Here is a 27,413-nt window from a genome sequence, read left to right as displayed (position 1 = left end):
GTGAGTCATCACAGCAGTGGCCACACTTTACAGCATTCAAGATTCGCACCAAAGTGCTCACTGCCCCATAGGATTACCATAAGGTGACCAACTGACCTCCTTTAGGGAGGACAGCCCTTCTTTTGTAAGTTCTGTCCTCCCTTGAAAAGTGTCCTCCTTTATGTCCTTATTTATTGCCCTTAACAACATTGCTGAGGAGGCAGCTTCCATGATCAGATCTCTCTCAGAGCCTGCCGCACGTGTTGATGTTTCTCCTGCTGTGGATTAGAAGTTAGAAGGTAAGGGGGGTTGCTGGGGGCCCAAAGCATATGTTTGCACCTGGGCCTAAGGCCGGTTTCACACACTCCGGCTCCTGCCGGACGGTGAAATCCCGCACGGCCAGGGAGCCGTGCCGCACACATTAGTTGTGAATGGACACTATTGTGTCCATTCACACGGGACGGCCACGACCCGGCCGCACGGTTGCAGCCGGATCCCGCCACTGGAAGGGACGGCTGCCGGGCTGTGGCCATCCCTTCCATGATAAACTAGTGTGTGCGGCACGGCTCCCTGGCCGTGCGGGATTTCACTGTCCGGCAGGAGCCGGAGTGTGTGAAACCGGCCTAAGAGTTGCTAGTTCCGCCACTGCCCACCCTGCTAGTCTATTTAGGTTTGGGGTATGGGTAAAAGCCGGACCAGGACAAGACCCCCGGACTGCTGGACTGGACATCAAAATCTACAGTCCGGAGCTTGGAGCGTCCGGTCCGAGGGAGTCCTGTCCGGGGGTGTCGTGTGTGTGTGTGTGGGGGGGGGCTGCCTGTGACCAGGGAGAAGAGGAGGAAGAGAATAAAGCCTCCCTGTATGGTCCGGGCATGTAGCAAAAACCGGATGGGCCAGACAACACGGGGAGGCTGTAATCTCCCCTTCCCTGTGTCCCTGGTCCGGCGGTCCGGGGTTTAGTCCGGGTCCGGTTTTTACATAGTCCCTTAGGTTTGCTCCTTGTTTCTTTTATTCACGATATTTATTTGGGTCCTTCTTTTCACTGCAAAAAAAGTTGGTCACCTTAGTTACCAACACTTTTGTGTAGTCAGCTGATTCCAGCCTGGGAAGAGTGAGAGTTTTGGTGCTGTTGCTAATTCTGCGGCAACAGTACATTGCACCCTTCTTGCACAATAAGCAACTGTTGATGTCCACGTTTGGTCAGTTTACAAATCTTTTTGTATCCATGTTATTGAATTTAAATCTACAAGTCAGGTAGTGATGCGAATGACCTCTCAGTACAGCACCGCACAATAGGAACGGGTGAAATAGTAAACTAAAATAATACATTTGACCATGGTTACGTATTACTATGTGGCTGCTGCTACTCAACTGTGCAACCTGTTAATACCGTTTTCAGAGTGCATTGCAGGTCATGTCATCTATGGCCAGGCTGCCCTTCTGCATTTAATAAACCCCGCGTTTATACTTCTGCATATACATAATCCAATATAGATCTCTTTCGCATTGTTTCCCATAGCGCTGCGCTATGAGTACACAGCAGTGGCCGTATTTCCGGGTGTCAGGTACACAACAGCTGCGTCCTGTGTTACCATGGTGACACTGTCCGGGCAGCCGGCCTGTATCCCAACAACCTGTATTATGGGGGCCGTGATGGGCGGAATGAAGAAAGGGACACACGGGGGAGCCCAGGTAACAACTCGTCATCACTTTTATCATCACTGAGACATAATCAACGGCCTGTTTCTAAACCGCATGCTCAGGATTTGCAGCATATGGAAATGAATTATCATACATGTACTTATTCCTGCCGAAGAGCAGGTAAAGCCACATGCAATGACTACTTTTGTTTTAAAAATAAATAAATATATTTTGAGTAATATATTATGTGGTTAACGTACAGTATGGAGATGAAAAATTTTATACAATGCTTTACATTTATTTTGAAAAGAGTAATATCAGTGATGGGTTACTGCTGAAGACCCGCACTTTTTGCTGCTGATGCTTTTTCTATTGCATCAGGGCTAATAACTAAGGCTGTAGGAGCACAGGGTGCTGTACCACCATGGCACCAGCATGTAGCTTGCAGGGTGCCTAAAGTGGCACTCTGCACAGTCAGCAGTGCTACTGGAGAGCTGCCTAGAGCATCCAAGGGAATGGGGACTAAGTAAAAGTTCCAGACAAGACCCCAGAACCCCGGACCGGACATCAAACTCTGCATTGCGGAGCTTGTAGTGGGGGGTGTCTTGTCCGGGAGATGCAGGGCCGGCGCCACCACTAGGCAAATCTAGGCATTTGCCTAGGGCGACGGCCACTGGAGGGTGGCATTTTGCCCCCCGTGCTGCGGGGGTACCTGTCCTGCGGCGCTGTGTATTTAAAGCTGGCGGCGGAGGCAGTGAGGGGTCCCTGCAGTCAATAAGAAATAAGGAGCGCTATCCGCCGGGCTATGCGGAAGCGCTTCTGTTGTGAAAACACTGTCCGCAGTCCGCACGCTGATTGGCTGAGATTCAGCCAATCAGCGTGCGCCGTGCGGCCAGTGTTTTCACAATAGAAGCGCTTCCGCATAGCCCGGCGGATAGCACTCGTTGCCACCGCTGCCAGCTTTAAATAAGCAGCGCCGCAGGACAGGTACCCCCTCCCCCGGCACCGGGGCGCCCCCACCCCGACTCGCCTGGGGTGCTCCGGTGCCTTGCACCGGCCCTGGGCAGATGCCTGTGATAGCTTTCACCAGGGACATGGGGAAGGGGACATTACAGCCTCCCCGTGTGGTCCGTGTCGTTCCGCTTTTTGCTACATGCTCAGACCATACTGGGAGGCTTTATTCTCCCCCTCCTCCTCTCCCTGGTAACACCCCCCCCGGACCGGACACTACAAGCTCCGGAATGCAGAGTTTGATGTCTGGTCCGGCATTCTGAATGCACTTTGCAGCAGTCTGCTTTGTACTCTCTGGGCTAGATCTAGTTTGGTGGCACAAACCCCAAGGTATGACATCATGGGTTTAGGGGTGGGGTCAGAGTTCACTGTATATAGTAAAGTTGACTAATGATAAAATTATGTAATTATGTTTGAATGTAGTGGCAGTTGGTATTTTTGTGAAAGCCAAGCAGTGTGATGCTTCGGGCAATTCTTAAATGTGGATGTTAGTTTGACACATAACATTGTGGCAGGCAGAGTACACCAGTATTCCCTGATGGCAGCTGGCACTTGCAGCAGGATAGTGCACCAAACCCCTACTGCAACAACTGTCAGGAAGATTAAAAGGGACCTGACAGAGTTCAAGGTGTTGATTTGGCCTCCAAATTCCCCAGACCTCACTTCTAATGAGGATCTGTAATATACTGTATGCTGGAAAAACAAGTCAGAGCCAGGAAGCCCACACTTCACAACTTGCAGGACTTAAAGGGCCTGCTGCTAACATCTTGGTGCCAGATACCACAGGACCCCAGAGGTTTTTTTGGAGTCCATGCCTCAATAGGCCAGAACTGTTTTATTGACATGAGGGGGACCCCAGAATAATAAGCAGGTGGTTCTACTGTGATGTCTGATGGGTATACAGTATAGTGCACAGCTTTTTCTCACTTTAACACTCTTTAGCTGTTGCAGCCTAAACAAAATATATATATATATATATATTATAGTTATGATGTTTTAATAACAATTTTACAAGAACAACAACTTACATTTTGCTAATATTAATGTAAGTTTTATATCCCACCACACATATAGCATAAAGCTCCATACACACTAGAGGATACTGTGAACGATATCACTCAGAAAGAGCCTTCTGAGCGATGTCTTTCACAATATCGCCTAGTATGTATACTCACGTGGATTGTTAATGACCATTGATGTCTGCTTAACATGCAGCTCAATTTGGCTATATAGTTAAATAACCCACATGTTCAGCATATCCCAGTGACATCACTGAACAATATCATTTACCAATATCGTTCAGGGTGTACACTCAATATCGTCCACCCACGACTGATATTATTAACTATATTGGCCACGGGCAGGGTCGCTTAGTGTGTATGGGGCATACGTTTAGTGTACATTAGATATAATATAATGACATGAGTACTTACATTGACTGGACATCATCACCAACCTGTGCATGTACACTATAACTACATGGCCGTGCATATGAGATCTCAGCTATGCTTTAGGCCTAAGGTAGTCATGTTGCCAGCTCAAGTCTTGTAAGTCCAGTTAGTGTTCTCTTGAATTATTGTTCAGTAATAAAGGGAAGGGCCACATTTCTAGTATAATGCTTCTGTACAGCATACTTACATAAAATATATCCATATTTCTTGTTGGATTATTTATAATTCTTCTGTATGTTATTAGCGCACTGCTGCAGATGTAGCCCAGATGTGGACTGAGATTCAAAAATTGCCTCCAGTTGAAAGAACATCTGAACTTGGGTTCCAACCAGGGTCTACTCCTGGTTGGCCCACCATAAGAGTATTTGTCTCTTCTACATTTGATGATTTCCACTCAGAGCGAGAATTGCTGGTGAAAGAGGTGAGGATGTGGAGTACATTTAGCAGCCTTTAGTCATTGATCCTAAATAATGGTGAACCCCATCCTCAGAGAATTTGAATATTCAGTCAGTTTTTGTGTTGTTTTTTTTTGCCTTGTGTACAGGAACAGATCAGCTAAACTCTGTGGATGGGATATAGTTGAATTATTGGTTATAGTACCCTGTAAAATGTCTCTTTCCCTAGACCAATGGTTCTCAACTACAGGCCCTTCTATAACCAGCAGGTCATATGTAATCATGCACATTTGTTTTACTGTATCTAATTATCCAACCCATTATCTAGACCTGGGGTAGCCAACCCTAGTCCTCGAGAGCTACCAACAGTGCATGTTTTGCAGGTCTCCTCACAGAATCACAAGTGAGCTAATTAGCTCCATCTGTGTATCTTTAAAATGTGTCAGTGATTAATGAGTGCAGCTGTGCAGCAGCTAGGTTGTCTGGAAAATGTGAACTGTTGGTAGCTCTCGAGGGCTAGGGTTGGCTACCACTGATCTAGACAGAAATCCTTATGACGTGGCTGGTTGTGGATACTTGTAGGTTGCGTTGAGAACCACTGCCACAAAAGTAATTAAACAAGGACAATTTATAATCTACTACTGTAGCTCGATAATATACAAATCAAATAATTTCATATTTAAGATTTTTATCATATTAGATATCTTCTGCCCCCTGACTATTGTACAACTGCACATAAATTCCACAGAAAATGTTTTACATGCAGTTTAACTACACAAAAATACAAATATCTACTATTGCGACAGCACATGACTCCAATATACCTAAATCAATGGCGGGACACTAGAAAGGGGGAGGAGCTATGGGTGAGTTTTAGGAGGAAGCATTAAGATATTACTCTTTGCTGCAAGGTACTGTACTATACATTATGCCATCCAGAGAGTGTGTGATGATATGGAGGGTAGAGCTGGAAAGCCCACCATGCCATTCTTGTCTGACTTATTTCTCCCCATATGAGTGTACAGTATGAGCAAGCAGTGTTTGCTCTGATTGGGAGACCACTGGATAAAGCTGAGATTTGTTGATGTAACCCATTCTATGAATAGAATAAAGCAATGAAAATCCCCATTAAAACAATAGGCAAATGATAAAGGGCTTTTCACTGCTTTATGATTATAGCCTTAATGAAAACCCCCTTTAGCAGAAGCATGTAAAGCAATGTCCACATCTACCTTCATTTATACTTCCAGTGTCTTTCCGCACCAGCAGAATACAGAACACACCAGTAACAGATCTTTGGGGGTCTCATTTTCTTCTCACGAAAACTAGACTGATAACTGGTGGACAAAAAAGTATATCAAAGTTGTAGATCAGAATATTCTCCAGTTATGGTATGTGTATTATTTAGCTAATCAAAAAGGACATTATTGATCATAGAATGGACAAATACCTATATTCTGGATAAGGAGAAATAATGATGCCCAATAATAGTAATAGTCTAATTCTTAGGCGTGGTATTTAATTAGTGGTGATGTGTACAGTTAAGTCAGGTAATCTAACACCATTTATTTTCCTCCACAACTCTATGGGTTGTGAGAAGTAATCTGAGATGTTGGTGGCCATGAGATGCGAGAGAGAGAGAGAGAGAGAGAGAGAGAGAGAGAGAGAGAGAGAGAGAGAGAGAGAGAGAGAGAGAGAGAGAGAGAGAGAGAGAGAGAGAGAGAGAGAGAGAGAGAGAGAGAGAGAGAGAGAGAGAGAGAGAGACAGCACCTTGCACCCTTCACTGATAATTGAATACCATCCTTGGGGGAGATGTATAAAACCTTCTAAAGAGTGAGGCAACAAGTTGAAAAGTTGCCCATACCAACAAATCAGCTTCTACCTATTGTATAGAATGAACATGATAAATTTCAGCTAGATGCTGATAGGTTGCCCATAGCATCCAATCCATTTCTCTGCTCGTTTAGAAGGTACGATGCATTCCCCACTTGCTATTTGTGTTGTGTGTTTCTTATTGACTCTGGGAGCCTTTAAATCACATAATAGAGATTTGCTAGCTGGATTTTTGTATTCCCTTCTGAAGAGATCAGTATCCCTGCACTCAGAATCCCAGCAGTGAGCATTAGGGTTAGGCGTTAGGGGGAGAGTTAGGTTTAGGCTGCAGGAGAGGACTATTTGGGTTAGGCTGCATAGGAGATGGGTTCTCCCCAAAATCCATTGGTATTCAGCTTCCACGATTCTCACTGTCAGGATGGTGAGCGCCGGGATATCATGCCTAACCCCTTCTGAATGTCTCTGCTGTGAGATGATTGAATTCATGGCTTGTTGACCTCTGATAAAGATAGTGAGATAGTGTCAACTTTTGGATTACTTCCCATATAACAAACAATGGGCCCTTTCTCTTCCCAATCCATGCTAATGCCCGACATTACGGTGTAGATGCAGCTCACAGCTCATGAGGTCTAAAATTGAGAACTTCATAAGTGTCCTTTTTACTTTCAACATACCTTCTCTGATGATCTTGTCACTGTGGGACATTATGAAACAGTTGAGAAATAAAGCTAACTAGTAATTGTTCTCTACAGTAATAACAATCATTGCAGGTGTTTCCAGAGCTGAGAGAGTGGTGTGAGGCCCGCAGTATGTGTCTAGTTGAGTGTGACTTAAGATGGGGGATCCCTGAGGATACGCCTTCAGGCAAGATTTTTGCCACATGTTTGGGTGAACTAGATCTATGCCACCAGGACACACTTGGAATGCCCTTTATGGTGGTTCTTCTAGGTCAACGGTAAATATTTGTTTTCTCCATCTAAATAGACAAAAACCTTCAACTAGCACGCAACATTGTTATTATTCTATGCTTTGCCGGGCTGTTGGCAGCCCTTGTATTGAAGAACGTTTCACATACATGAGAAACCTGAAAACAATAATTCCGCTGTTATTGCACTACTTTTAGCCAAATGTTTCTTGATTTGCCCGTATTAAAGGTTCCTTTAAGAATATAAACTGCAAAAAAGGCAGTTAACAATCAGGTGCCACCAAAATTATTATTATTTTTTTACTTGGTCTTTGCAATTCATTTATTTTATCAAGTTAAAACTGCAGAGGATTATACTATCAATCATTCTGTGATCAATTTAAATCTAGGGTGATCAAAGGATAGTCTAGCAGTCATTTGCCCTCAGCCCAATCAAAAGCAAAAAAAAGACCATTGCTGGTTGTTGACTATCCAAGTGAGCTATAATAGGCACGGCGATTATGTTGTACACCCAATGACAGGATGTACAGTATTTTATTGAAGTCAGTAAATGCATTTCTTTCCTGTCTTCCAGTGCTGGCTGGATACCAGATAAAGCAGAGGTGCCTCAGGAAATTGTTGAAATGTATGACTGGATCAATGGCATGTCAGTCACAGGCACAGAGATCCTTCATGGTGCTTACAGAAACTGTAATCCTAATGCAGCCTTTTGTCTGCGAGATTCATCCTTTTTGTCCAAGGTGCCACTCCAAGATCTTCATCGATATCAAGACAAAGGCTGTAAGGCATTATTTATGCAGTCTCTCAAGGAGCATGTGTGCCACCGCTTTCCTGAAGAGCAAATTAAACACTATGAATGCCAGGTACTTGGCACTGAGTGCACAACTGGATTAGAGAAGGTAAGCAAAACACTCTATTATTTCATCCTACAGTCCATTATTTCTGGATGTTAGCCAGGACACTAGAGATAAACTTGTGATGTGCTCAGTGAGTGCTACTATTGACTCGATAAAGAAAAATTTCAGGCACAATTTAATAATTAAAAACTGATCTGTACATTTGAACCCCTATAAATCCAAACATACTGTATTCTCTAATGGGGCATACACACGGGGCGATTTTAACCTAAGTGATCTGACTAGATCGCTTAGAAATTAAGCACAGATCGCTCCGTGTGTACTGTACACCCTATAGAGATAGAGATGCAAGGTCCCGTGCGTCAATATCACAAACAGAGATAGACAGTGCATGCACCGTCTATCTTACTAGATCACAGGGTTTTGCCTATACACAGTAACAGCGCTTAATGATAATGATAAGATCAAGTGAATGGTAAAAGACGATACTTTACTGGCATCAGAAAAACATGTACAGACACACAATTAAAATAAAGATAGGATTAATAATATCCAGGTTACACACTTTCAGGATTAGTGGGGCTCTCAGCAATGGGACGTATATTTGGAGTTAAGTTCATACGGATAAGTGCACTTTACCACATGGTATCACCGCTATGGAGAAGGCATGGGGCTGCAATCAATTGATTCAATTTGTCCTCTCTAGTGAAAGCGTCAGGTGGAGTAGGCCGCTGGAGGAAGTAACCTAGTGGATCCAGAAATGTAGAGTCCTCTCTAGTTTTGCGGTGTTTGAATAATGATACCGATGAAGAATATCCAAAGTGGCTAAGGTCGCTTAGGCAATAAGTATTCCGTTTAGATGGAATGGAAGAGCCCTGGAATTTTGGAAAGTGGGAGCCTCTTCCATTCCATCTAAATGGAATACTTATTGCCCCAAGCGACCTCAGCCACTAGACATGCATCTCATTATGCTATTTCAAACGGGCTTTGGGGATAAGTGAGTGAGTATACAGTACATTTGCCGAGAAAAGGATGCACGCTATTTAATAATTTAATAATAATTTGCCTAGGTGACCTGGACGCTCCTGACCACTGTACATTACACGGCCCATTTGCTAGAGCTTGTATTGTACTCCTCATCTACCCCTCACTCCTCCTCTATCTTTCCATCTCCTCCTCTGCCACTCCTCTGTCATCCTCCAACTCTCTCCTCCTCTACCCCATTCTCATCCTTTACCCCCCCCCCCTACTCTATCTGCTCTCTTCTTCTACCATCCCCCCCTTCCTTTCCTCCTTAGTCACCTCCCTGGTGGTGGAGGGGGCCCTCACAGTACTAGTTACGCCCCTGATAGAAATATTGGTCGTCTTGAATACTTAATAGTTCGTGACACTTGTGCACAACTAAGAAAAAGCCATTTGTCAAAACATGGAGAATCCAGACAGGGGCTCCGTAGGTGACTTAGCCTTCTTCCCCTACCTCCCTAACCTCCTTGCGTGCAACCTATTCATAGATACATAGTTACATAGTAGGTGAGGCTGAATAAAGACTTGCGTCCATCTAGTTCAACCTATGTTTATAGTAGCTTATCCCTTGTTGTATAGTATGTTCTGATATTTTAAAGACAGATTATGTTACTAATGCTGTGTACACACGGGGTAATATGATTGCTGGGGATATATTGCTAGCAATATATCCCCAGCAATCATATTGCTCAGTGTCTCCTTTTCATCAGCGATGAAAAAGAGACACTGCTACGGGGCGGAGGGGGAGCGCAGCAGCAGCAGCACTTTAATGGGAGGAGGGAGGGAGCAGCGGCACGGGGCTGGGGGGTTAAAGCTGATCTCCCCGGCGCTGACCTTCCGGCACAGCGATCGCCTGGGAAAGCCGCTGGTCACATGAGCATGCTCCTGCAACCAGCGACCATTAGGCAGTGCACACGGGAGCACACAGCTGGCGTTCCAAATCACTGGTAATATGGTCGCTCAGCGACCATATTCCCAGCAATTTTACATGAAATTGCACCCGTGTGTACTCACCTTTATTCGTACCCATGGATGTTTTTAACCAATAAATGTGTATCCAACCTTATTTTAAATGTATTTATAGTGTCTGCCGATGCCACTTCTCCAGGAAGAGAGTTCCAAAGTTTGACTGCTCTGACCGTTAAGAAATTTTTTCTTTTAGATGAACAAAATCTTTTTTCTCCTAATCTAAACTCGTGCCCTCGCGTCCTAGCTTCCTTTCTAGTAGAAAAAAGGGTGTTTGACAGTTCCTTATATTCCTAACCGTGACACGGCATCCCGACCACCGGGGTTATAACTGCATCACATATAATGACAGTATGACCCTTCTAGAGGACAGTCATGTACAGGAGAGAATGAGACATTTTGCTTGATGTTCCTTATAACTTATAGGCATATATTCAATGCCGTGGGCGAGCGGTGACTGCGAGCAGGACTTTTTGCTCGCAGTCACCGCTCACCCTGTCAGTATTCAACTGACCCCCCTCATACGCAAATTCCCCCTCGCTCCGTTTTTTGAGCGAGGGGGAATTTGCGAATGTGCTTCCAAAAACTGCGAGAATCGAGGCTAATTACAGCGAGTTTGCTGCACTAGCCTCGGCTCTCGCAGTTTAGGGGAATCCTCGCCGTTCTGTGACGGCAAGGATTCCCCCGGAACGTTGCATAGTGCGAGCGGCCGGCGAGGGGGTTAAACTGCGAGGATCACTGGTTTTCTGTGATCCTCGCAGTTTAACCCCCTCGCCGGCCGCTCGCACCGGCATTGAATACCTGCCATTGTATAACTCAATCCTATACTACCTGGCCATAAGCCAAATTCTCACACACTTTCTCTCCATTGCGGATGCAGCTGCCAGATTGATTTTTTTTTGTCATTATTTTACTTGTGCCAACTATTGCTCCTACTGCATATATCCTGCAGGAATCTATTGGCTGCTAAGCTCTCCATGATACAGCACCATCCTACATTTATTCTTTATCAACCTTTGAAATTATGCTCCAGGTTCCTCCAATCCCCATATCTAGATGTCTATTTCTATCCCCCCAACATGCTCCCCTCACAGACTTGTCCCACCCTAAACCTACAATGGATGAACTATCAAGTTTCACATTTTAATAATAATAATAATAATATATAATATTGTTGGATGTTAATATTTTCAAAAGCTTTACTGCTGAGAGGAATGCGGGATTGCATCTGCATGTCTTTATTGGTTAGAATTGAAGATGCCAGATTAAAGCCATACATCAGACTTACTGTATGTGATACTCTTCCTGCCCTTCTTCACTTGTATTCTAGTTTTCCTCTTCTTTTGTCTCTTTTTTCTTTTTACACCACTTCCTGAGAATTGTCACACTCTTTACATGTTTTATGCTGATTCTTCTTGTTTATTTCCCTCTTGAGCCCATTTATATATTTGTGATACTATCATTTTGTTTCCAACACAATATAATAAACCAATCTGTCTGTCACTCTTCAATCTGATCATTTTGCCTTAAGGTGTCCATACACGGTGCGATGAACTCTGTGCTTTAACCTAGACAAATGAGCTTAGGGGCCGCATTTATCAAACAATATTTGCAGCTAAATCCCCCAAAAGCTGATTTTCGGGGATTAGCCGCCGGCCGCATCCCCCATAGGTTTCTATGGGGATGCAATGCTGCCCAATGTATCAAAATTGGGCAGCAGCGGTTCACATCCCTTTGCTATCGCCATTCTGAGATGGCGATAGCCCATTGTAGCCCATGGGCTACACACCGCACTGCTGCCGTGGTAGTGCGGTTGTCGGAGGGTCAGCGCTAACCGTGCATGCGCAGACCCCCCCGCGTCCAGCTGAGTGCATTGCATGGACGGGCTCCTTTCGGATGATACATCCCAGCACTAATATCGCATTTTAGAATGTGATCCTGGGTGGTAACATTCCACCCAGGTCGCATTGTACATGATAAATGGGCCCCTAAGTCCATCTTTGTCTCTTCCTGAAGTTGATACATCTGTGCCTCACCCTAACGCTTATATCTCTGTGCCTCGCCCTGATGCTTATACCTCTGTGCCTCGCCCTGACATTGATACCCCTGTGCCTCTCCTTGACATATTTTCTTCAAATAGTGAAACAACCACAGCATCATTTTTTTAAGTGCAAATATATGTGGCAATGATTTTGGTGTTTTACTGCTACAATTATCTCTTTTATGTCTTAAAACTGCTCTAACAGTGTCTGGTGAGGCTTTAATATCACATTGAAACCACCTTCTTGCAACGTTTAGAACTTTCTAACCACTAAAACTGTAACATTGGTTGACATTTTATTATTAAATAAAAATATTATATATTTATAGAGAAAGAAAGAGTGTGTTGTGTTACTGTGTTTTTATGTTTAGGTAAAACTGAGTTTTTCAGAAGACTATTCCTCGTGGATTTTGCAATTCCTAAAGACAAGAATCCTGAAGACATTTCCAGGGCATTCTGAGGTTGTGACACATGGGGACAAGTTTTCCTGGTAAAGTGAAGGATTTTGCATATACTCTAAATGACAAGATAGACTCTTGGTGTTACTGCCCCAGTTGCCTGACCCTGGAGATGATGAAGAGACGGCCACTGTTTTCCTTTTCACAGCTCATGTGTTTCTCTGTAGGGATCAGTCAGAATTAGCTCAGCATCAACTCTTCCTTCACCAAAAGAAGCAGCTGTTCCTGGGCCGTGATCTGGAGATACAGAGGATCCTGGAGTTCCTCCACATGAAAAATAATGAATCAGGTTCTCTGTTCCAAGTTATATCAGAGCCTGGCTTGGGTAAATCCTCTCTATTAACTGCCTGCATAACCAGAGTACTCCAGGTGAGAGACTGGTATATGATATACCCTAGTATAAAGGTATGGGTACAGTTTGGGGAAAGCCACTTGGTCTACCATCTTCAGTCATTTGCTCTTGGTTGTTCCCACAGCTTCCTCACAGCAACGTGTTTTACCATTTTGTTGGCTGCTGTCCTTCATCTGTTCAACTTTCCAACATAGTGATGCGTCTATGCTGCCACTTCCTGCCAGCAGGGCCAGGTATGATGTATATAAGCTTAGCATGTGCTCAGCATGTCTGCTTGTCTGCATATATCTTGATTAGGAAACTTCCACAGTATCTAAAGGAAAATACGGCAAATATACCATCAAATATCATCATTTTTTTTTATTATTCATGTTAAATTGCATTGATCTGTATATTTGCATGTGAAATGTGACTCATAATAGATTTACTAATATTGAATTCCTAGATGTCAGTAATACATTGACCCCAGCAGTATCCAGGTTGTCCTGAGTAGGCAGTAGCAGCTATAAAAAGTATCGCTAAGCTATTGATGTACCTCAGTGTAATGAGCCACAAGAATCAAATGTTTTCTTTTGTTCAGTATCACTTTCTTTGCACATTGAGAGAAAGAGTAACATGTACACAGCAGCAAAGCGTATTACACTGTATTGTCTGGCAGATCGTGAGGATGTTCTCCAGAAGCTGGGAAACTGTTGGAGAAATGAAGAGATGAAAGATATCCTGCACCGCGTTCTGCAAGATACTGCAACCCCTGATGATATTCCTGCTTTTATATTTATTGATGCTGTGAACCAGGTGAGATAAATGTATGAATGCTGTGCTGTATCCTTATATGCCACACCTTTATACTAATGCTCAGGGGCTAACTAGAATTTTGTTGGCCCCATAGCAAAATCTTGAAAGGATCCCCATTGCCACTACATTGCTCCTTAGGGTATCAAAGGAGTCCCTCCAGCTGTTGTGAGACTACACATCCCAGCATTCCTGGCCATAGTTTCAGTATTCCCTAATGGCCAAACTGTGGCAAGGCATGATGTACTTATGTAGTATCTGGGTACTTATGTAGTATCTGGGCGCCCGATTTTGTGACCGTATGCCTTACCTTAAGGCATACAATCAGATGCGATTTGACGTGATTTTCGGCAAAATCTCATGCGATATCGCATGCGATGCGATTCGATGCGATTTTTGCATAGGATTCAATGTTAACAAGGTCCTATTCATTCGCGGGGCTCGCTCGCCATGCTTCGGGCTCGGTGGCTCGCTGCGCTCGCCACGCTTATGAAATCAACTCTATGCCCACTTGGATAGTGGGGAAATGAACAGGACTATGTTAACATTGAATCCTGTGGAAAATCGCATCGGATCACATGCGATATCGCATGCGATTCGATGCGATTTTTCCGACCCGATTTTAAAAACGGGCGCCCAGATACTACATAAGTACCGGGACTTGTAGTTTAACAACAGCTGTAGGGTCATAGTTTGGACATGCCTGTTCTACCGTGTAACACTCCTAGTGCACCCAGCATGGCTGCCTCAACTGGTAGGCTTGTGGATTGGGTGAAAAATACATGGACTTGACTGTTTTATTGGGACCTGAGTCTGAGTGTTAGTATTCCGCATCCATCCATGTTGTGTGATCTCTCCCAGGGTAACCTAGTCCTTCCATGGTAATCCTATGCAGTGCACCCAAGATTGCTGCCTCACCTGGTACCATGTGAGAGTGGAAGTCATTATCCAAAATGCTTGCACCAATCCTGCATTATGCTTTGTCTAAACTCTAGGGTTTGGTTTTTTATACCTGTATTGCTCTATTACTTACAGATGGAGCCGCTTTCGTTAGAGTGGCTCCCGGCGATCTGATCACCAGCCGCCAGCCTGCGCTGCCCCATCCGCCAGAATGGGGCGTACGTGCACGAGACGCTCACGTGCCCCATTCTTGGCAATGGGACTTGTGAGTGTGTGAGACGCTCGCACCCCCCCCCCCCCCCCTCTGTCCCCGGGCCACGCCGCCGCCAGCGCTAGAGATATGTAGCACTGGCGGGAACAATGAGAGAGGCTCCATGTGTACATCTTCTGTATTATGTACATTGTTTTTTTGTCTGTAAAGTGCCTGTTAGAGAGCGAGCGCTATATAAATAAAATAACTATTATTATTATTATTATTATAAGACAGTTATTCAGCACTATGTGAACTTCTAGAAATGTGCGTACATGAACTTCTGTCTGGGAATACCAGCACAGCTATGTACCAGTCTAAATACCAAAATTTATTGTGTTAAGCAATATTTTTATTTTTTATTTTAACAGCTGTTTCTCCCATCTGATGTCTCTCACCTTCTCTCTTGGCTGAGCACAGAAAAGTTTCTTCCTCTTCATTATAAGAGTGTCATCAGCTGTACCCCAATCTCTGCACTCAAGAATGGGTCTTCGCCTTACTGTCTTGATCTGGGTCACCTTTCTCTAGAGACCGCACAAAGCCTTGCAGTCCTATACCTGTCTCGCTATAGCAAGGTGACACCAGGACTGCAGTATATAGAGATCAGAATAACATATTAATGGGGGGGGCGTGGCCAAGTGGGCAGGTGGGCTGAAAAGGGGCGTGGCAGCATGATGGCATCCTCGTGCCTTGGCCACTGGCTATACAGTGTTGAAAACCAGGTACTGTGTAGTGGGGAGTGGGGCTGCGAAGACACGATTCAAGGGCAAATCACGTCATTGGGTACTCTGTTCTGGGTGGGGGAGTGTGGAGGAATTGCACACCTTTCTGAGGGGCCCCGTAGGGCCACTTGATTTTCAGTAGCCTTATTCCAGGGGGGTAGGCAAGCATGAACCATTCATGTAAAAGAGGTATTGCTTAGGTAAGATTATTTTTTTTGACTAAATAATACAACCCATGTATACTTACAGTGCAGTTAGAATAAGCAGCTATACAGTATATAGCAGTGGTAGTAAAATAAGTTTATGCTCATACTGAGCAAGGTCCACCTCTATTACTATTGATGTAGTATTAGTTATATTGATTCCTCACACAAATTGGGTACTGTTTGTAGCACATATTTAGGACCTTATTATGGTCCGCATGGGGGACCGATGTTTTCGTAATACACATTTCTGTGCATGTGCATATGCTGGGTGCGAAAGGGTACAGCGAACTGCAAGCTCATTGTCCCGTTTGCACCCACCAGTGCGGGCCGGAGGTGCCGGCAAGGGGATGCACCCATAGGAACGGCCAGTGTTTCATGGGTGTTCCTATGAAACCCTGGGCGTTCCCATGGTATTTTAGCAGTGACACGGCTGCTGGGGGTGGGCAGCTGACATCAGTGGATGTCAGCTACCTGACCTCTTTCCGTACAGGGAAATGCAAAATGAAGAGACCTCAGAGTGTCTTAGTTTTGCGTGTACGCACCAAATAATTTGCTGGTCGTTGATCTTGGAATAATTTGGTCTTCGCCGAGCGAGGGCGGGCAGATTGCTGTGCCGGCGGAATTCACAGCGATGCCTGTGGATCAGAATAAGGTCCTTAGTGTCCTGTTGCAATGCTTACTGACTACAGCTAGCTCTTATTTCTAACTGTGTGGCACTTTGCTGCTGCCATATTTCTTGCTACTGTATGTGCTATCCTCCCTCTGTTTCACGTAGACGCTGAGCTCTGGACAGCTTCACCAGCTTCTGCAGAAATCCTCCTCCTCCAACCCGCTGTGGTTGTCACTCGCCTGTGAGGAGCTGCGTGTCTTTGGTGTGTTTGAGATGCTCACCAAAAAGATTATGGCACTTCCTGATACACTGCTAGGCCTGCTGGAAAGTATTATCCAGAGACTAGTAGGGGAAGACCAGAGTTGTCGGGTTAAAAAGGTAAAGGACTGACTTTTTGTGAATGTTTTCTCCAACAAGACCACAAATATTTTATTTACTATGTTGCAAATTAAGCACTGCCATAATCCTACAGTATTGCCACTGGCATTATTTGTGTCTTTTAAACAGCTACTTTGCCTGGTGAATTGCTGTCAGGAGGGCATAGCTGAGAGAGACTTACAAGGAGCAATGTCTTCTCTAGAAGGTGGAGTAGAAATACCCACCATGCATTGGGCTGCACTCCGCAGAACATTGAGATGTCTTCTTCGAACAAGCCGGGACTATCGAGGGAGAGACACTCTCAGCTTCTTTCATGGCAGGGTTGCAAAGGTAATATTGACTAGGTGAGAAATGACATAGGAGATACTTGGGGGGATAGTATTTGGATTGGTTTGGTGGGTTTTTGAATACACTATACCAGAGGTTCCCAATCACGGTCCTCAAAGAACAGCAATGGTCCAAAGAGCCTAATCTGATTCCTTCGGTCCTCCGTGCGATGTTCATACTTGCCTACCTGACCCTCTACATGAGGGAGAAAATGTTCTGCTCCTGGACTTCCCTGGTAATGTATGATTGCCATCACCTGTGGTGAAACACCTTTCATATCAATTACCTAGCTCCCCACAGGTGATGGCAATCATACATTACCAGGGAAGTCCAGGAACAGAGCATTTTCTCCCTCATGGAGAGGGTCAGGTAGGCAAGTAAGCCGATGTTTAGTGTCTGCGCATGCGTAGGCGCGTTTCTGCGCATGTGCAGACATAGTGCGTGCACCCACGGCGTGCGGGGGGCGGTGAAGGGCAGGGGGCGCTGCTCTGCCCCATTACTGTATGGGAACGCCCAGTGTTCCATGGGTGTTCCCATAAGAACGCTGGGCGTTCCCATAATAACGCTGGGCGTTCTCATTGTAATCACCGGATGTCAGCTGCCCGCACTGTCCTTGCACAGGGCGCCCGCAGTTTAGAGTGACTATATTAGTCACTCTGAACTGTGTGCACGGGAGAAATCATTCGATGGTCGGCTACCATCGAATGATTTTTCCCCGCCTGTGAATAGATGATTATGTAAATCATCCATTCGCAGCCGTGCGGGCGGGGGGGGGGGGCACGGCGTGGGAGGTGGGGGGGTGGCCGGCTGTGGGCGAAGGGCGGCGTCTGATGGACTTACAAGGCTTTGAATTTCGCAGCCTTGCGAGTCAATCAGAATAAGCCCCAAAGTATGCTTGGTCACAGGTGACTTAATAAGTACCTCAATCAATTTGATTTATCCATCTGTGCTGAGCATTGGATATACTTAAACCTGGAGTATAGGGACCACATTTGGGAACCTCTGAACTACACGAAGATCTTTGGTTTAAATCAATGGTTCTCAAACTCGGTCCTCGGGGCCCCAAAGAATTCACATTTTCCAGGTCACCGGACAGGTGCACTCATTACTGATTGACACATTTGAAAAGATCCACAGGTGAAGCTAATTATTTCACTTGATTCTGTTAGGAGGTCTGCAAAACATGCACTGTGTGGTGTCCTGAGGACCGACTTTGAGAACCTGTGGTTTAGATTGATACAAAGGATAGAGTAAAGGGGTTAAGACACCGGAGTGTCTTTAGAGGGCGCCTGGAAGGAGTGGATTTGCTGAAGCAGCGGTTTCTGAATTGGGAAGTCAAGCCCAAATTATCTATAGTACAGAAGAGGGGGGGAGGTGAAACCGTGCTTATCTAAGAACATGCAACAGGTGTAGATTATAATGAGCAAGATTTATTAAAAATATTGTTAGAGATATTTAAAAATTTATATAATCAATCAAAGGATAGTCCATAAGAATTAATTAATGGTACCACAAAAGTAAAAAATTAGAGCATGGATAGTCACCCACAGTTCAGGCGTGAAGTGAAGTGTCCTGTGTCCAGTGGTGTAGCTAGGAGCCATGGTGCCCGGAGCAAGGGCATGTTTCGCGCCCCCCCCGCCCCCCCCCCCTGTCATCCCAGTTACAGCCTGTCACCCAACACCCATTGTTCCCCCAGTCATAGCCTGTCACCCCACACTTTCTGTCCCCCCAGTCACAGCCTGTCACCCAACACCCATTGTTCCCCCAGTCATAGCCTGTCACCCCACACCCACTGTTCCCCTAGTCACAGCCTGTCACCCCACACCCACTGTTCCGCTAGTCACAGCCGGTCACCCCACACCTTCTGTCCCCCCAGTTACAGCCTGTCACCCCACATCCTCGGTACACCCAGTCACAGCCTGTCACCCCACACCTTCTGTTCCCCCAGTCACAGCCTGTCACCCGAAGCCTTCTGTCCCCCCCCCCCCCCCCCGTTATTACAGCTTGTGACCCACACTCTCTGCTGCCCGCACTCCCCCGTCCCTATACTCAGGTGCAGCCAGGGCCGGACTGGGACGAAAAAGCAGCCCTGGCATTGTGAGCACACAGGCCCACCTGATGTGGCCACCATTCATGATATTGTGGCATGCTGAGAGGGCACTGTGGGTATAGTGCATACACCGTAATGCCCATTACAGAATATGACAATCCGTTATGCCCATTACACATGATGACACACACCGTAAGGCCATTAAATAGAGGGCTACACAATCCATTATGACCATTACACATTATTTATGACACACACACACCATAATGCCCATTACATATTAGGCTACACAATCAGTTATGCCCATTACACATTGGTGGCACACACTGTAATGCATGCCCATTAAACATTGTGCCTTTGTTCATCTACTTAGGGTGCTGTACCCTCTTCCAGCACATAACTCCAGCATAGGCGTTACCTACCTGACCCCCCTCCCCCCTCTCTCTCTGCCTAACCCCCTTTCTCTATATGACGGACCCCTCTCTCTCTTTCTGCCTCACCTTCTCTCTCTCTCCACTTGATCCCCCCCAAACCCCTCTCTCTCTCTGCCTGACACCCTCTCTTGCTCCTCTCTCTCTCTCTCTGCCTAATCCCCCTCTCACTCCTCTTACCCATCTCCCATGACACTCTGTCTCTGCCTAAGCTCCCTCTCAACCCTCTCTACCTGCCCCCCACCCTGTCTACCTGTCCTGTTCCCTCTATTTCTCACCCCTCGCTCTCTGTATCTGACCCCCTTCTCTCTTACTCTCCTCTAGCTATCCATTACAACCTCTCATCCCTTCTCTCTTTCTGATACCATTTCTCTCTTCCCTCTCACTTTCTCTATATATGACACCATCTTTTCTCCCTGACATTCTCTCTCTCCCTGACATTCTCTCTCTGACACTCTCTTGTTTCTCTCTTTCTCCATGATTCCCTAAAGGTGCGTACACATGGGGGCGATTTTGTACACTATCGCGGGAAATATGGTCGCTAAGCGACCATATTGCCCACGATGGGAGTGTGCACTGGCAATATATCGCCGGGTGCGCGCTCCCGTTTTTACTCCTGTAGTGATCGCTGGTCGCAGGAACATGCTCCTGCGACCAGCTGATTACCACTGCCGGGCTCCCCTGGCAGTTTCTTTTTCATCAGCGACCATCTCTGGTCGCTGATGAAAAGGAGAAACTGAGCAATATATTGCTCAGCCATATATGGCTGAGCAAAATATCTCCCCCGTGTATACGGGGCTTAACTCTCTCATTCTCCTCATATCTTTCTCGCTCCCCCTATATCATTCTCCCTCTCTCTAGCTATCTCTATCTATGGGGAGGGGCGCACCATTTTATTCTGGTCGAACTTACGCCACTGCATATGTAGTTACACACATATAGTCACACAAATAGTACAACACATATAAACATACATATGTACCAGTGGCGTAGCTACGTTTTGGGCGCCCCCATCCCCCCGCCCATGCAAACCCCCCCTCAATCCCCCACAGCCTTACCTATCGCGCTGGTCCCGGCGGCTCCGTTCTTCTTCTGAGGACCACCACAAAATGGCCGCCCCATACAGCAGACAGTTTCAGAGAACTGTGTGCTATATGGGGGCGGCCATTTTGTGGTGGTCCTCAGCAGAAGAACGGAGCCGCCGGGACCAGCGAGATAGGTAAGTCTGCGGTGGCGGGGGCTGTGGTGCTATAGTTACGCCGCTGATATGTACAATTACACACATACACATATAGTCACACAATTAGTACAACACATATAAACATACGTACAATTACACACATACACATATAGTCACACAAATAGTACAACACATATAAACATATATCATACCTCCCAACTGTCACGATTTCCGCGGGAACGTCCCGATATTCGGGGACGTTCCCGCATCCCGCCCGGGGCCGCCATTGTCCCACGGTGGGGGGGACAGTTGGGAGCCCCCCCAGCTTGCCGAGAATAGACGCTGTGCGCATGCGCACAGCGTCTATTCAGCGCCGACGAGCGGCGAAAACGGGGCGTGGCCGGAGTCCGCATCACCCTGTGAGGCCACGCCCCCTTTTATCGAGGCCACGCCCCCTTTTCGGGGCGTGTGCGGCTTCGCCACGCGAACGTCCCGACCTCCCAACTTTAAAAGTTGGGAGGTATGCATATATATGTAGTCACAAATAGTCACACACTTATCTATGTACAGTACAGGCAGAGACACAGCACACATGCATACAGCCACACACATTACACATGTATATGATATATATATTGTCACACACACATCTATAGTACCTCACCACACTATTACTGGGTGGGCCCAGTGTCTTTATTGCAGCTCCCTCCTCCTCACATTCAGGCTGCCGTGTAGCTCCGCCCACCTGCTCGATGTGGAGACACTCCCATCCATTTTATCCCCCTACAGCTGGCAGAGCACTGGGAGAGAAGGAATCTTCATCCAGCTTGGTGTGGACAAGCAGGACAGCCCATATGCTGTCTAGCTCCGCGGTGGCCATCTTTAACAGGAACAATGGCATCATGGGATTTGTAGTTAATATTTGACTGCTCAGAGTCTGAGCAGTAACAGTTAAACTACAAATCCCATGTGCCACTATTTTTCCTGCTCTGGCCAGCCGGGTCCTCTGTTCAGGCTGATGGTAAGTAAATCAGCCTGAATCCGCAGTCTCCCTGCACCTCGTTTCAGACGTGCAAGTTGACTAGGTGTGAGCGAAGCCATATCGCTGTCTGCTGCTGGCTTTATTGAAAAAGCCACAGCTCAGCCAGTTGGTCGACGGGCAGAGCAGGGAGCTTGCGGGGGAAGGAGTGGGGGAGCGGACTACACGGCTCCGGCGCCATTTGACCTCCCTGCGCCCGGAGCTCGTGCTCCGGTGGCTCCGCCCTCCCTACGCCCCTGCCTGTGTCCATTCCTATATTGCTTCTGTACTACTGTCCCATTTGTAAAGGCCAATATGCAGAGGGGTCTTGTTTAGGAGAGCGCCTGTTGTTGTTTGGTGCTCTACCTGGTGTCTGTAGTTGTGCTGTCCCGATAATTCTGGCTGTGGGAAATGAGTTCTGGAAGCTGGTCCTGTGACAGGGGGGTAAACAGATTGGGTGTCCAAATGTTGGGTGTCTGGCTCTCCTCCACTCATTGCTGCATTACAAAACTCATCTTCCATCCCTCTTCTTTTAAGCAAGATCAGTTTTCTTATGCAGCAATGGCGGTGAGTGCAGTCAGTAGAATGGGGAGGATGGGTGTTTGCTCACACGCACAGCAAGAGGAAACCGCAATGTAAATTGCTGGTAATTAACACAATCCACAGCCGATTTGGCAGTACTAGCCAACTTGGAGTGCCAGTCCCTGCGTTCCTACCATGAAAGAAACCCTCAGCTGTTCCAGGTTGTCTTGTTTTAACGTGCAATACCCCCAAATAAGTATCCCCGAATATATGTAGCTGGAGACTGCAGTCTCCCATTTTCACATTTGTATAGGCGCTCCTTTTTAGCCGCATTCATCAAGCTCCAGATGCAATGCATCCCCAAGCACAGACCAGTACCGACTTTCCAGAATCTCAGGTGAAAGTGTGGATTTGGTGTCTTACAAGTTCAACACCTCCCAGTTGCATAAAGTTCAACAGGAATGCCTAATTCTTAACTTTGTGTTAGTCAGGCTCAGGTGCGACCACCAGGAGTCCCTAGGCAGCCTAATGGCAGAGCCAGGCCCTGGTCCCTTGTGGAATTATGCAGTCATGCCATGCATCATTATGCGATTGTGCATTTCTGCATGTGTGTACCTCGGATACAGTTACATCTTTGGTCTGTTTGATATGGGTGTGCACTCTACTTGTGCGCCATGTTTGCATGCAGCCTAAAAATTTGGTCCATTCCATTGATTAGAAACTTTTCCATAGTATGGCCATTTCTCTGCTGGGTTTTATTTTTACCTGCATTTTTATTGTTGCTCTGAAGGGATAATAAATGATGTGCCTTCCAACATATGTGTCAAATAACACATACATATATACTGTACATACATACATACATATAATATCCATTAATGTTCAAATTGCAATAATGCTATTTCACATTTCAGGTATTTGCAAATCCAAAGCCATGTTATTCAGTATGTGAGTTTTGTTACTCTTTACCCTATATACATATTGTTTATATACAGTTGGTAACATAAGAGTCGTATTTTTTTCCATTTGATAATTGCCCCCTTTCCTGGTTATAGGCAGTGGAGCAGTGTCTGCTAAATCCGAAAAATTCTCATCAGTTGTATTTATTCAGTTTGGCCGATTATTATGAATACAGCTGCAAAGATGATGCCACGGTGGTGTACCAGCTACCACGCCTGCTGCAGCAAGCCTCACTGAATGGCCGACTGGTGAACTTTTTGAGAAAGGATCGTCGGGCACGAACCATCCAAGCTCACACCCGAGCACAGTACCTGAAGGTAATCATACACCAAGATCTTCCCCATTGGTAAAATGAGTTCCATTTTTAAGCAAAGGTCAGAAAAAGGCTTATACTGTATCTAGCAGATGCGACAGAATGGGGTTATGTAGTGATATAACTATGGCCATTACAAACTGATGAGTTATAGCCAACAATGATCCAGTTTCAATGCTTTGTTTCTTTAATGCCAGGTTTATAATGTTGAAGAACATTATATTCTAGTTTCCAATAGCTGCTGATCATAGACAAATCTAGAAATATGCTAATGGATGGTCCCAGACTATACATAATGGTTTTGCGCAAAAAAGGGTGTGGCCTCATTTCAGGGGTGTGGCTTAACAGGGGCATTTTGCAGCCTGCAATGGCTTTAATAACAATAAAAAAAAATGCTGTAATCTTTCCCAGTACCCTGCAATTTACTGGGCAGGGCACTGGGAAAGATTACAGCGTTTTTGTTTTTTTTTATAAAATCCATTGCAGGGCACTGGGCACAGCAGGCAGGGCAAGTCAATTTGCTGAAATCACAGTGAGTCACTGCACTTACTGGCGCTGGGCGCCCAGAGGGAGAGGAGTCAGGAGGAGCAGTCTCTCCCAGATGGGACTGTCAATCCCCACAGCCGCCGCGTGACCCGGTCCCAGACCCTGTGCTGGCTGCTGCGCGCACACACGTGCTCTAGCCCCCGCCGCAGCAGCAGCACATGGAGGAGGGAGGACATGGAGGGAGCCGCCCAAGCTCAGGTGCAAGCTCCGCAAAGGACCATGGGATGAGCTGGGTGCAGTCGGGCATGCGTGCAGCCCTCCCGAGTCCCGTGGCCATGTTTTATGTATAAAATCCGGGCAGCGGCAGTCAGAATAAATATTTAAAGGCACAGACGCGGGGCAGACTAATGGGTGGTCCGGTGCACCCGCGGACCACCCCCTAGATTCGCCTATGCTGCTGATGGCAGGGGCGTCACTAGATATTGGTAGGCCCCATAACAAAAGTTTTTAAGGGCCCCCTATTTAGCAACCAAGGGTGATAAATGGATGTAAAACATATTACTTAGACATTAAAGATGGGCCCCCTTCAGCTCTGGGCCCCATAGCAGCTGCACCCCTTGCACCTATGGTAGTTGCACCCTTGGCTGATGGTCTTTCTGCTAAAGCCACCAGGGTGGAGTGTACAATGCAGAGCTCCTTCTTGCATGCACAAGCTGCCAGTGTCCTATCTGTATGTGCATCAGACCATCGATGGTTAAACTATTGATGTTTATATGCAATGGCTGCATGCTCTCTTGCAATGGCTATGGTAATGTTGCTATTTATGGTTGATTCTAGCTCACCTAAGGCAGCAGCAGTGAAGGCAAATTCGAGAGTCTACACAATATAATTCTCACATATGCACAAACACAGAAGGTAGCAGACTAGCTTTTGAGGCTTTTACTTGGGAGCTCTATCTTACATGGGATGTTGCTATGGACAACTAACCAGAATCTGCTTCTCTGTTATTTAGCACCTTCTAGAAGATAATAGTATCCGATTGCCTTGCCCGTAGTGAATTCCCATCTTAATAAATCCCCCCCTTAATGTTTAGTGCAGACTAATTGATAGTTAAAGAAGTAGTTAGGGACTGGCCAGTGTTCAGGATGGAATGCACAAGTTCCAGGTCTGAATAAAAGCTGTAGTTCAAGGTCACAGGTATAGACAGAAACAATCCTTGTTGGTAATAATAATCAGATAAGCATATTGACCGCAGCATAAAATTGCAAAAATACTTGTTTCTTTGTTGTGTACTTTCTAGCCTAGCACCTACTGACATCAGTAGGCAAATGCCAACTTGCAGCAACACATTAAGCATACAAAGGAAAACCCTTAGACTAGGGCCACACATTGACTATTAACCGGTCCCTTTCAACGGGATCTGTTTGGCAGGAAGGAGCCTGGCCATGTCACCGAAACAGCTTCCTCCTGCCCAGCTCCCTATGCAGCCTGCCCCTGCTCCCTCTGTCTGGCTCTATATTAGCCGGCATCCCCAGCCCGCTGCCGTCCCCCGCACGGCTCCGGGGCCGGGCTGCACATAAGATTTAGCAAATCTTATGTGCAGCCCATCCGACCTCCCGACCCCGATCCGATGCGCACGGGACCACGCATTGGAATGAACGGGATGTCTGAAAGTGCGATATGGGCCGAATCGGGTGAAATTGTGCCCAAATTGCATAGTGTATGGGGGCCTTTACAGTAACTATGTTTGCTTATACTGTACTCGCTGCCACAATCAGGCATGTGGAAGAGAAGATAACTATTTCATGTGTGCCGTGTAGGTGCTACGCTGCTCCCACATGTGCAGGGATGGCTTCATCAGGTCTCCAGCTATGATCTGTGGCATGTGTTCAATGAGGACTGGAGGATTTGGGCAGGTGAGAAAAATACATAGACACCTCTCATGTAAATATTTGAGAATATCCTGTCCTTGTTTGTGATTATGTAGTTAATACAGATTTCCAGCCTCATTACTAACATTTGTTATAGAGTTTAATACCTTGTCCTTCCATCTACCTAATGTTTGTCAGTATAACATACACTTCTGTCTCTGTAGCTGTTTCTGAACAAGCAGAGCTGTGTCTTGTGTGGGGGACATGTTGCCACCATGGGTAGAGAGGCCTTCTTGTGTCATCAACACTACAGGTATCTACTGCGCTGTTCTCATTCTGCATTGTGTTTGCACTCACATAGGGCCAGATGCACTAAGCTTCAAAAGTTATAAAATGGAGGATGATAAATAACCAGCCAATCAGCTTCTACCTGACATTTTTAAACACAGTCTGTGACATGGCAGGTAGGAGCTGATTGGCTGGCTTTTTATCACTCCATTTTAAGCTGAAGCTTATAGAGACTGAACAATCTCCTCTTATTCCAGGTTAGGCAGAACTGAATGTGAGGTATGCAGATCACCTATTCTGGGGATCCCACCACCATCTCCAGCTCTTCTGTGCCAAATGTGCGGCTTTTCTGAAACTTGCATTGCAATGAACGTGTGATAGTTTCCAATTCTCCCTTTTGTGTTTTCATCCACTTTTTTTCTATTTGAACAGTTATTACACCAGCATTAGAGTGCTCCTGTCATGTACACACAGGGACGCAGCCATCCAGGGAGTGTCGTGTCAGTGGTGTCGCTGTGGCTTCTTAGGTTGCAGTTACATGGCTAATGTTCCCACTCCCACAAATAGCTGCCGTCACTGTGTGTGGGGATGACAGGAACGTGATGCTCTTTACTATTATTTTTGGTTTGACAAGCTGTGATCTTTCTCAATTCCCAATTAACATGAGGTTACATTAGTAATTCTAATTAGGCAATGTCATTTGTTGTATTAAACTTTACATTTCTCCATTTCTGTCTGTGCAGCATTTATATGGCAGCTACACCTCACTGCTTTCATCTTGCATTATAGTATGAGCCTGATTCTGATCTGTTCAGCCCCCCCCCCCCCCCTCGTGTTCGCATGGAGGACAGATGTTGGAGCATGGCACATACGCAGGGCTTCTGGGCAGGCGCCTTCGGCGACTTGCATAGTCTCCCTGGCACTCGCACGGGGGAGGGGCAGGATGAGGTTGGCAAGGGGCATTTGCATGCGTTCCCTTGTCGTACCCACAGAAAACGCTGGGTGCACCCAGGAAAACGCTAGGCATCCCCATGAGAATGCAGACTGGCACCACTGCTTAGCGAGCCAACCAGAATGACCCTCTATTAGCAGCCGCATCTTTCTTCATGTCATGTACAGCCAAAATGTGGAAGACTTGGGAAGACTACCCCAAATCACGGCCTCCCAGCTGAAGTGC

At 46.1% G+C, this 27,413-nt stretch overlaps 1 protein-coding gene across 4 annotated transcripts; it reads left to right on the top strand.

Moving 5' to 3' along the window:
- Window positions 1–1,549: 1,549 nt before the first annotated feature.
- On the top strand, window positions 1,550–26,958 carry LOC146029824 (telomerase protein component 1-like). Of its 4 annotated transcripts, none has more exons than XM_083158375.1 (15): window positions 1,550–1,671; window positions 4,327–4,503; window positions 7,081–7,265; window positions 7,810–8,134; window positions 12,494–12,612; window positions 12,748–12,949; window positions 13,057–13,165; window positions 13,591–13,727; window positions 15,246–15,449; window positions 16,578–16,790; window positions 16,920–17,120; window positions 23,374–23,595; window positions 25,898–25,993; window positions 26,173–26,261; window positions 26,494–26,958. In XM_083158375.1, exons 1-15 carry the CDS (start codon window positions 1,573–1,575, stop codon window positions 26,612–26,614), a joined length of 2,499 nt encoding a protein of 832 aa, XP_083014501.1. In that variant the 5' UTR covers window positions 1,550–1,572; the 3' UTR covers window positions 26,615–26,958. The 4 variants fall into 4 exon arrangements, with proteins under 4 accessions (XP_083014501.1, XP_083014502.1, XP_083014504.1 ...); XM_083158376.1 differs by having other exon boundaries at window positions 1,599–1,800; XM_083158377.1 differs by lacking the exon at window positions 1,550–1,671 and adding an exon at window positions 5,728–5,868 and having other exon boundaries at window positions 4,387–4,503.
- Window positions 26,959–27,413: the final 455 nt, after the last annotated feature.

This window comes from Crinia signifera, chromosome 1, assembly GCF_055691185.1.
Source record: "Crinia signifera chromosome 1, ASM5569118v1, whole genome shotgun sequence".
Taxonomy (NCBI): domain Eukaryota; kingdom Metazoa; phylum Chordata; class Amphibia; order Anura; family Myobatrachidae; genus Crinia; species Crinia signifera.
This window is presented reverse-complemented; position numbering and strand designations above follow the sequence as displayed.

Excerpts from the sequence above, each read along its gene's own strand:
- LOC146029824 (XM_083158375.1), top strand. The coding sequence starts at position 1,573 with ATGGTGACACTGTCCGGGCAGCCGGCCTGTATCCCAACAACCTGTATT. Across the intron at positions 4,504-7,080 it reads GAGAATTGCTGGTGAAAGAG|GTGTTTCCAGAGCTGAGAGA; the intron begins GTGAGGATGTGG and ends CAATCATTGCAG. Across the intron at positions 12,613-12,747 it reads CATGGGGACAAGTTTTCCTG|GGATCAGTCAGAATTAGCTC; the intron begins GTAAAGTGAAGG and ends GTTTCTCTGTAG.